This window comes from Salvelinus fontinalis, chromosome 26 (genome assembly GCF_029448725.1).
Source record: "Salvelinus fontinalis isolate EN_2023a chromosome 26, ASM2944872v1, whole genome shotgun sequence".
NCBI lineage: Eukaryota > Metazoa > Chordata > Actinopteri > Salmoniformes > Salmonidae > Salvelinus > Salvelinus fontinalis.
Window position 1 is genome coordinate 3,454,524 of NC_074690.1, and position 12,061 is coordinate 3,466,584.

Below are 12,061 nucleotides of genomic sequence, written 5' to 3' on the forward strand. Positions count from 1 at the left end.
TCTAACCAATCCACTCCTGTCCAGTATCTATCTATCTATCTATCTATCTATCTAACCAATCCACTCCTGTCCAGTATCTATCTATCTATCTATCTATCTATCTAACCAATCCACTCCTGTCCAGTATCTATCTATCTATCTATCTATCTATCTATCTAACCAATCCACTCCTGTCCAGTATCTATCTATCTATCTATCTATCTATCTAACCAATCCACTCCTGTCCAGTATCTATCTATCTATCTATCTATCTATCTAACCAATCCACTCCTGTCCAGTATCTATCTATCTATCTATCTATCTATCTATCTATCTATCTAACCAATCCACTCCTGTCCAGTATCTATCTATCTATCTATCTATCTATCTATCTAACCAATCCACTCCTGTCCAGTATCTATCTATCTATCTATCTATCTATCTAACCAATCCACTCCTGTCCAGTATCTATCTATCTATCTATCTATCTATCTAACCAATCCACTCCTGTCCAGTATCTATCTATCTATCTATCTATCTATCTATCTAACCAATCCACTCCTGTCCAGTATCTATCTATCTATCTATCTATCTATCTATCTAACCAATCCACTCCTGTCCAGTATCTATCTATCTATCTATCTATCTATCTATCTAACCAATCCACTCCTGTCCAGTATCTATCTATCTATCTATCTATCTATCTAACCAATCCACTCCTGTCCAGTATCTATCTATCTATCTATCTATCTATCTATCTATCTATCTATCTATCTAACCAATCCACTCCTGTCCAGTATCTATCTATCTATCTATCTATCTATCTATCTAACCAATCCACTCCTGTCCAGTATCTATCTATCTATCTATCTATCTATCTATCTAACCAATCCACTCCTGTCCAGTATCTATCTATCTATCTATCTATCTATCTATCTAACCAATCCACTCCTGTCCAGTATCTATCTATCTATCTATCTATCTATCTATCTATCTATCTAACCAATCCACTCCTGTCCAGTATCTATCTATCTATCTATCTATCTATCTATCTATCTATCTAACCAATCCACTCCTGTCCAGTATCTATCTATCTATCTATCTATCTATCTATCTATCTAACCAATCCACTCCTGTCCAGTATCTATCTATCTATCTATCTATCTATCTAACCAATCCACTCCTGTCCAGTATCTATCTATCTATCTATCTATCTATCTATCTAACCAATCCACTCCTGTCCAGTATCTATCTATCTATCTATCTATCTATCTATCTAACCAATCCACTCCTGTCCAGTATCTATCTATCTATCTATCTATCTATCTATCTAACCAATCCACTCCTGTCCAGTATCTATCTATCTATCTATCTATCTATCTATCTAACCAATCCACTCCTGTCCAGTATCTATCTATCTATCTATCTATCTATCTATCTATCTATCTATCTATCTAACCAATCCACTCCTGTCCAGTATCTATCTATCTATCTATCTATCTATCTAACCAATCCACTCCTGTCCAGTATCTATCTATCTATCTATCTATCTATCTAACCAATCCACTCCTGTCCAGTATCTATCTATCTATCTATCTATCTAACCAATCCACTCCTGTCCAGTATCTATCTATCTATCTATCTATCTATCTATCTAACCAATCCACTCCTGTCCAGTATCTATCTATCTATCTATCTATCTATCTATCTAACCAATCCACTCCTGTCCAGTATCTATCTATCTATCTATCTATCTAACCAATCCACTCCTGTCCAGTATCTATCTATCTATCTATCTATCTAACCAATCCACTCCTGTCCAGTATCTATCTATCTATCTATCTATCTAACCAATCCACTCCTGTCCAGTATCTATCTATCTATCTATCTATCTAACCAATCCACTCCTGTCCAGTATCTATCTATCTATCTATCTATCTAACCAATCCACTCCTGTCCAGTACCTACCTACCTACCTACCTACCTACCTACCTACCTACCTACCTACCTACCTACCTACCTACCTACCTACCTACCTACCTACCTACCTACCTACCTACCTACCTACCTACCTACCTACCTACCTACCTACCTACCTACCTACCTACCTACCTACCTACCTACCTACCTACCTACCTACCTACCTACCTACCTACCTACCTACCTACCTACCTACCTACCTACCTACCTACCTACCTACCTACCTACCTACCTACCTACCTACCTACCTACCTACCTACCTACCTACCTACCTACCTACCTACCTACCTACCTACCTACCTACCTACCTACCTACCTACCTACCTACCTACCTACCTACCTACCTACCTACCTACCTACCTACCTACCTACCTACCTACCTACCTACCTACCTACCTACCTACCTACCTACCTACCTACCTACCTACCTACCTACCTACCTACCTACCTACCTACCTACCTACCTACCTACCTACCTACCTACCTACAGTGGGCTCCAAAATTACTGGCACCCCTGACTGGCAATGCACAAACAATACTTTAAAAAATAGAAACAATTTAAATTATAGAGAAAAACTCAAAATACCAACATGTGAGAAATACTGTACTTTTTAAACGTTTCAATAGAACCCACCAAAATCATACAATTATTTAATACAAAATACATTTCACCAAATCAAGGTTTCATAATTATTGGCACTCCTCATTCAGTACTTAGTGCCACCACCTCTGGCAAGGATAACAGCATGGAGTCTTTTCCTGTAATGTTTGACAAGGTTAAGGAACACATTTGGAGGGATTTTGGACCATTCCTCGATGCAGATCCTTTCAAGATCCTTCACATTCTTGGGTTTGCGCTTATCAACTGCCCTCTTCAACTCAGCCCACAGGTTTTCGATTGGATTGAGGACCGGCGACTGAGATGGCCATGGCAGAACATTGATTTTGTTGTCACAGAACCACTTCTGTGTGGATCTTGAGGTATGTTTTGGGTCATTGTCTTGTTGGAAAGTCCACATACGGCCAAGTCCCAGCCTTCAGGCAGAGGCAACCAGAATGTCAGCCAAAATTGCCTGGTACTTGGTGGAATTCATTATGCCATCAGTCTTAACCAGTGCCCCTGGACCTCTGGAATTAAAACAGCCCCAAAACATCACTGACCCACCTCCATATTTCACCGTGGGTATGAGGTCTCCTTGTCTCCATCTCTGTTTCACCGTGGGTATGAGGTGCCTCTCCTTGTCTACATCTCTGTTTCACCGTGGGTATGAGGTTCCTCTCCTTGTCTCCATCTCTGTTTCACCGTGGGTATGAGGTGCCTCTCCTTGTCTGCATCTCTGTTTCACCGTGGGTATGAGGTGCCTCTCCTTGTCTCCATCTCTGTTTCACCGTGGGTATGAGGTGCCTCTCCTTGTCTACATCTCTGTTTCACCGTGGGTATGAGGTGCCTCTCCTTGTCTGCATCTCTGTTTCACCGTGGGTATGAGGTACCTCTCCTTGTCTCCATCTCTGTTTCACCGTGGGTATGAGGTGCCTCTCCTTGTCTGCATCTCTGTTTCACCATGGGTATGAGGTACCTCTCCTTGTCTGCATCTCTGTTTCACCGTGGGTATGAGGTGCCTCTCCTTGTCTGCATCTCTGTTTCACCGTGGGTATGAGGTGCCTCTCCTTGGCTCCATCTCTGTTTCACCGTGGGTATGAGGTGCCTCTCCTTGTCTGCATCTCTGTTTCACCGTGGGTATGAGGTACCTCTCCTTGTCTCCATCTCTGTTTCACCGTGGGTATGAGGTGCCTCTCCTTGTCTGCATCTCTGTTTCACCGTGGGTATGAGGTACCTCTCCTTGTCTGCATCTCTGTTTCACCGTGGGTATGAGGTCTCTATGTCTCCATCTCTGTTTCACCGTGGGTATGAGGTGCCTCTCCTTGTCTGCATCTCTGTTTCACCGTGGGTATGAGGTGCCTCTCTATGTCTCCATCTCTGTTTCACCGTGGGCATGAGGTGCCTCTCCTTGTCTGCATCTCTGTTTCACCGTGGGTATGTGGTCTCCTTGTCTGCATCTCTGTTTCACCGTGGGTATGAGGTGCCTCTCTATGTCTCCATCTCTGTTTCACCGTGGGTATGAGGTGCCTCTCCTTGTCTGCATCTCTGTTTCACCGTGGGTATGAGGTGCCTCTCCTTGTCTGCATCTCTGTTTCACCGTGGGTATGAGGTGCCTCTCTATGTCTGCATCTCTGTTTCACCGTGGGTATGAGGTGCCTCTCCTTGTCTGCATCTCTGTTTCACCGTGGGTATGAGGTGCCTCTCCTTGTCTCCATCTCTGTTTCACCGTGGGTATGAGGTACCTCTCCTTGTCTCCATCTCTGTTTCACCGTGGGTATGAGGTGCCTCTCCTTGTCTCCATCTCTGTTTCACCGTGGGTATGAGGTGCCTCCCCTTGTCTCCATCTCTGTTTCACCGTGGGTATGAGGTGCCTCTCGTCTACATCTCTGTTTCACCGTGGGTATGAGGTACCTCTCCTTGTCTCCATCTCTGTTTCACCGTGGGTATGAGGTGCCTCTCCTTGTCTCCATCTCTGTTTCAACGCCAAACATACCGATGCTGTATCTGACCAAAACGTTACATTTTGGTCTCATCTGACCAGAGCACCTTCTTCCAGTCATAATTTAAATGACGTTTGGCAAACTCCAAGCGCTTGCGTCTGTGTCTAGGGGTCAGAAAGGTCTTTCTTCTGGCAACCCTTCCAAAGAGCCTGTGGTTGTGGGGGTGGCGTCTGATGGTGCTTTTGTAAACCTGGTGACCCCAAGACGCCACCAAGGCCTGCAATTCTTCCACAGGGATTCTTGGGGATTTTGTTGCTTCTCTCACCATCCTCCTCCCTATCCTGGGGGGAAAATGCATATGCGTCCTCTACCCGTGAGGTTTCAACTGTTCCATGTCTTTAGAATGTTTAAATAATTGCCCTGACAGTGCTCAGTGGTATATTCAATCGTTTGTGGATCTTCTTGTAGCCATTACCAGATTTATGAAGGTCTACGACCATCTGTCTCTTCTGAACTGACAGTTCTTTTCTTTTCTTCATGTTGTTGGATGACAGTTGGATATTGCATGTGTGTTACCTCATTTTTATACCCTAGTGAAACAGGAAGTGATGTAATGGCTCAATATAGTTCCTTAACACTTAGATACACTTAAATAAGTATCATTTAATTCCTGGTTTAATTTTGGTAGATGTTATTTACAATAATCTTTAAGGGTGACATTAATTTTGAAACCATGATTTGGAAGACATAGATTTTTAATTAAATCAATCAATTATTTTGTTGGGTTCCATTGAAACATGAATAAAGTACAGTATTTTTCACATGTTGGTCTCTATAATTATATTGTTTATATTTTGTTAAGTACTGTTTGGAGCCCACTGTATGTATGTATGTATGTATGTATGTTTCTATCTATCTATCCTGTCCAGTATCTATCTATCTAACCCACTACTGCCCAGTCAGCATAATGGCCAGCCTACACATATTGTATTTACACACACACACACACACACACACACACACACACACACACACACACACACACACACACACACACACACACACACACACACACACACACACACACACACACACACACACACACACACACCCCACTCTCGTGAGTCATCATGCCACAACAGTGCTATGAACCTTGAACCCTGACCTCTCAGTGTGTCTCAGAATAACCAATCACATGATCCCTTCGAAATCATCATCATCATGATACCATGTTGCCTGTTAAAGTGACTGTGCAAGACTTGACAAGTGTCTGGATACATAGTTTGGAACCAAGAAGTAAACAGTGAAAAGGGTTGTCATGCCAACTCTCTCCATTGACCCCTGGAACCAGACTTTTACCTCCTAGCTAGCAGTGAAGCTACTGTAGGACATTTGTTTTAATGAAACATAAACAATGTGGACAGATTTGTATAAAATCTCTCCCCGAAATGAGCTTAGCTCAATCTGGCAACCAAATAAAATCAAATGTTATTGGTCACATACACATGGTTACCAGATGTTATTGGTCACATACACATGGTTAGCAGATGTTAATGGTCACATACACACGGTTAGCAGATGTTATTGGTCACATGGTTAGCAGATGTTATTGGTCACATACACATGGTTAGCAGATGTTATTGGTCACATACACATAGTTAGCAGATGTTAATGCGAGTGTAGCAAAATGCTTGTGCTTCTAGTTCTGACCGTGCAGTAATATCTAACAAGTAATCTAACCTAACAATTCCCCAACAACTACCTAATACACACAAATCTAAAGGGGTGAATGAGAATATGTACATATAAGTATATGGATGAACGATGTCCGAGCGGCATAGGCAAGATGCAATAGATGGTATAGAGTACAGTATATACATATGAGATGAGTAATGTAGGATATGTAAACATTATTAAAGTGGCATTATTTAAAAGTGACTAGTGATCCATTTATTAAAGTGTCCAGTGACTGGGTCTCAGTGTAGGCAGCATCCTCTCTGAATTATAAACAGATGAAGGATGAGCGAAGGCAGAAACAACTGACGAACAGACGAGGGATGAGTAGTTGAAAACATGTAGCGGATGAGCAAAGACGAGGTACCTAACCCACCCTTTCCTGTCCCGCTGTGTCCCAGATGAGGAACTTGTGTAGTTCATGTCCACACGGTACCGTCTTGGTTAAAAACGATGCCCTGCAAGTAACACAGAACATTAGGCCTAGCAGCTGGTCTCACCATGATACAACTGTGAATGATAGAAGGAAATAGAATAACTCAATGTTTCCTGTGAGGGATGTTGTATGTTTTAGATCAGAGATGGGTAACTTTGAATGGTGGGGTGTGGGGGCCACATAAAAAAATAGAACATATCATGAGTCGTCGTCGCCCCCCCCCCCCCCCCCCGAGAGATAAACAGCCCCCCCCATGACAGTGAAGAGAAAATATTACGTTTTAAAAATGTATTTCCTGCAATTCTGCACATTTTGGAAATTGGTCCTCAGGCCCGCGGACCGCCAGTTATCCATCCCTGTTTTAGATTCACTGTGGCCCGCGGACCGCCAGTTATTCATCCCTGTTTTAGATCCACTGTGGCCCACGCACCGCCAGTTATTCATCCCTGTTTTAGACTCACTGTGGCCCGCGCACCGCCAGTTATTCATCCCTGTTTTAGATCCACTGTGGCCCACGCACCGCCAGTTATTCATCCCTGTTTTAGACTCACTGTGGCCCGCGCACCGCCAGTTATTCATCCCTGTTTTAGATTCACTGTGGCCCGCGCACCACCAGTTATTCATCCCTGTTTTAGATTCACTGTGGCCCGCGCACCGCCAGTTATCCATCCCTGTTTTAGATTCACTGTGGCCCGCGCACCGCCAGTTATCCATCCCTGTTTTAGATTCACTGTGGCCCGCGCACCACCAGTTAACCATCCCTGTTTTAGATTCACTGTGGCCCGCGCACCGCCAGTTATCCATCCCTGTTTTAGATTCACTGTGGCCCGCGCACCACCAGTTATCCATCCCTGTTTTAGATTCACTGTGGCCCGCGCACCACCAGTTATCCATCCCTGTTTTAGATCCACTGTGGCCCGCGCACCACCAGTTATCCATCCCTGTTTTAGATTCACTGTGGCCCGCGCACCACCAGTTATCCATCCCTGTTTTAGATTCACTGTGGCCCGCGCACCACCAGTTATCCATCCCTGTTTTAGATTCACTGTGGCCCGCGCACCGCCAGTTATCCATCCCTGTTTTAGATTCACTGTGGCCCGTGCACCACCAGTTATCCATCCCTGTTTTAGATTCACTGTGGCCCGCGCACCGCCAGTTAACCATCCCTGTTTTAGATTCACTGTGGCCCGTGCACCGCCAGTTATCCATCCCTGTTTTAGATTCACTGTGGCCCGCGCACCGCCAGTTATTCATCCCTGTTTTAGATTCACTGTGGCCCGCGCACCGCCAGTTAACCATCCCTGTTTTAGATTCACTGTGGCCCGCGCACCGCCAGTTATCCATCCCTGTTTTAGACTCACTGTGGCCCGCGCACCGCCAGTTATCCATCCCTGTTTTAGATCCACTGTGGCCCGCGCACCGCCAGTTATCCATCCCTGTTTTAGATTCACTGTGGCCCGTGCACCACCAGTTATCCATCCCTGTTTTAGATTCACTGTGGCCCGCGCACCGCCAGTTATCCATCCCTGTTTTAGATTCACTGTGGCCCGCACACCGCCAATTATCCATCCCTGTTTTAGATTCACTGTGGCCCGCGCACCAACAGTTATCCATCCCTGTTTTAGATTCACTGTGGCCCGCGCACCGCCAGTTATCCATCCCTGTTTTAGATTCACTGTGGCCCGCGCACCACCAGTTATCCATCCCTGTTTTAGATTCACTGTGGCCCGTGCACCGCCAGTTATCCATCCCTGTTTAAGATGCACTGTGGCCCGCGCACCACCAGTTATCCATCCCTGTTTTAGATTCACTGTGGCCCGCGCACCGCCAGTTATCCATCCCTGTTTTAGATTCACTGTGGCCCGCGCACCGCCAGTTATCCATCCCTGTTTTAGATTCACTCACTAGTTACTACCAGATCTATTATGACATACACAATCAGATGAGAAAGCAGCAAAATCATCCCAACACATATTTTTTGCTCATCTCATTTTCCTCGTTGGGAAGACAGAGAACTTGGGTTTGAGACTAATTTTCGATTTTGATGCAATTAAATGGAGATTCCTGAAAAGGTGTCCACAACAGGGCAGGCTGAAAGCTGATTACACACTTGCGTAGAAGAAGGTATTAATGCTCTGACAACTTACCCTATTGTTGGACTGATGTTGTGGTCGAAATGGTCTTGTACAAAACGACATACAATACTCGACTTGCCCACTCCAGTATCCTGCAAAAATAATGAAGTTGGTGAAATGCAACGACTGGGGTTTGCTCTGTCTGTCTACAAAAGACAAAAGATTTGATCAGAAAAATGCTTGAGAAGATACAGTATGTTATTGCCAAAAGCATCCTAGTAGCCTGTGTTGCTTTGTTTTGCAAACCAAGGACACAATGTTTTGTTGGTGTCGTCATGTAGACCATTGTGAAGCAGGCAAGAATAACTAAGCACTTCCTGGTCACGGATTTTTGGAATCCTTCAGAATAAGAGTCTGTCCGGTATACTTTGTCAATGACTAATTAGGGCAAAAATTGGAAATGTACACAATTATCTATATATTTTATACTAGTTATCATACAAATAATAATTAAAATATATTATGTGATATATTTATTATATTTTTCAAGCCTAAATGGTCAACAATGTATTTTTTGTGTACTCATATAATTTATTGAACTGTACATAATTGCCTGTACGTTGTGTCACAGTAAAAAGGAGGGGATCCATTCTACTCAGGAACACTTCTAGTTTCCAAATCCACAAAGTTTAAACCCCCAGCAGCGTCGCTGCTCATTCTGCGGCCCTTTAAAGAGAGTGGCCAAGCAGTTTAAATGCAGTTAATTTTTTCATATTAGACATTAAGAGCCTTCAGAAAGGATTCAAACCCCTTGACCTTTTTCCACATTTTGTTGTTCCAGTCTGAATATTCACTGGCCTAAACACAATACCCCATAATGACATCACAATACCCCATAATGACATCACAATACCCCATAATGACTTCACAATACCCCATAATGACATCACAATACCCCATAATGACATCACAATACCCCATAATGACATCACAATACCCCATAATGTCAACGTGGAATTATGTTTTTAGAAAGTTTTATTAATTAATAAAAAACGAAAAGCTGAAATGTCTTGAGTCAATAAGTATTCAACCCTTTGTTATGGCAAGGAGCCTAAATAAGTTCAGGAGTAAAAATGTGCTTAACAAGTCACATAATAAGTTGCTTGGACTCACTCTGTGTGCAATAATAGTGTTTAACAAGATTTTTTAATGACTACCTCATCTCTGTACCCCACACATACAATTACTGTATCTGTAAGGTCCCTCAGTTGAGCAGTGAATTTCAAACACAGATTCAACCACAAAGACCAAGGAGGGTTTCCAATGCCTTGCAAGGAAGAGCACCTATTGGTAGATGTGTAAAAATACAAATACATTTTAAAAAGCAGACATTGAATATCCCTTTTGAGCATGGTGAAGTTATTAATTACACTTTTGATTGTGGATCAATACACCCAGTTACTACAAAGATAATGGTGTCCTTCCTAACTCAGTAGCCGGAGAGGAAGGAAACCACTCAGAGATTTCACCATGATACCAATGATGACTTTAAAACAGCTACAGAGTTTAATGGCTGTGATAGGAGAACAAAGAGGATGGATCAACAACACTGTAGTTACTCCATAATGCTAATCTAATTGACAGTGTTAAGAAAAATGTTGTGATTTTTTATTTCAGCTCATGAAACATGGGACCAACACTTTACATGTTGCATTTATATTTTTGTTCAGTATACATCATAAGTAATACGGTTTTGAAGTGTTTGTTCTATACCTAGGAGATATAAGACGGCTCAGGAAATATTGTCGTTTTTTTAGACAGATATTTTTGTTGGCATGAAACCTCTCATTCGTATGGGTTACCTTCAGACAAGTCACCATCGTGTTCGTAAGCGTCTCCCCTTTTCCACAGTGGGATCATATTAGTTTTCCTAGTTTTAAACCCATTCGGGGTTTACAGTCAATAGACTGTAAAACTTTAAAAAGGGCCACAAGAATAGCAATCAGGACCTTGCAAAGTAGAAGTGCTCCTGAGTAAAATGGACCCACCTTTTGCAGCGACACAATGTACAGGAAATTGTGTACGGTGCAATATGTATGTCCAATATGAAAAACATACTGCATTCAAGCTGATTGGACACACTCTCCCCCCCCCCCCCCCCCCCCCCCCCCCCAAATCTACTGAACATTGTGCAAGATAGTAGATGGGCTAAGTAACAATGCGATTTAAATGTGTTTTTTAAAGTGTATTATTATAATTAGAATAAGAATATAATTATTAATATTGTTATTACTATTATTATTAACAGTAGCATTATAAATAATGTTTTGTTATTTGTATTACTGCTGTTGCCATTATAACTATCTAGTAATCATTACCCTTTAATGTTGTTAACAGTATTGTCAATTCTATAATATTATTTCTGCTATTAAGGCTATTAAAGATTTTCCTTTCTTAATATTCTTAAACAAAATTCTATGTCTGCAAACATTTCCTGATAAAATGTTACGTATTTCGATAATTTGCATGATTTTGTTTTACCATCTTCATTGCGGGACTATTATTTTTGAAAGAAACCGCCGAGGTCACGGTCTAATTCTTGCTGTCTTCTCAGTGGTGTCATGTAGAATCTAATGGTCCGGCTCCTTGTAACAACTCCAACCGGATGGTGACGTAATGGCTGCTATTTAATAGTCAGAAGGGCCATTGCAACAACAAAAAAATGCAAGGTAAGGGAAATCACTCAATTGACAAGGACAACAAACCAAACCAAGCAGCAGTATAATAAACAACACCACATAGTTGACAGATTACAAACGGGATTGTACAGGTCTATAACTGTCCGGGGAAAGTTTATGATTAGGTTTATGTGGCTTCGCCTCCACATAATTTCCTAAAGAAATGTCTCTCAGTGTACAACGGTTCTTCGATAAGATAATAAGATAGACACGGAACTGTTCTTATGCGATGTCAAATTATACTAGACAGAAAGGATTTCAAACGGTCGCGTTCTCAGTCTAAAAAATATTCAGACGGACCGCAGACAAAGAATTTCCAAAGACAATCGCCAAACAATAACTTATTTCACTTACCCCAAGAAGACACACTTTTAGTTCCCGTATTGCCATTTTTAAAAGCTTATGGTAATATAGGCATACTTCTTCCGTTTCTTTTCAATGTCTTTATCTCTCCATATTTGCTTACAACGGATTTGTTCTTTAGATAAAATTCAGAAACCCAGCCCCTAAACAGGACTAATGCTGCGTTCAAAACAACTAGGAATTTGGAACTCGGAAATCTCAAGACTTCCGACTTC

General features: G+C 42.3%; 1 protein-coding gene across 1 annotated transcript in view; it reads right to left on the reverse strand.

The window, feature by feature from the left end:
• LOC129823552 (ras-related protein Rab-31-like) overlaps positions 1-12,061 on the reverse strand; it is a 23,525-nt gene extending 11,464 nt beyond the window's left edge. The window contains exons 1-3 of the mRNA XM_055882375.1: positions 11,838-12,061; positions 8,818-8,897; positions 6,611-6,692 (exon numbers count right to left, since the gene is read on the reverse strand). Of these exons, the coding sequence (XP_055738350.1) occupies positions 6,611-6,692; positions 8,818-8,897; positions 11,838-11,873 (198 nt within the window). The 5' untranslated portion in view covers positions 11,874-12,061. The remainder of the gene's footprint in view (positions 1-6,610; positions 6,693-8,817; positions 8,898-11,837) is intronic.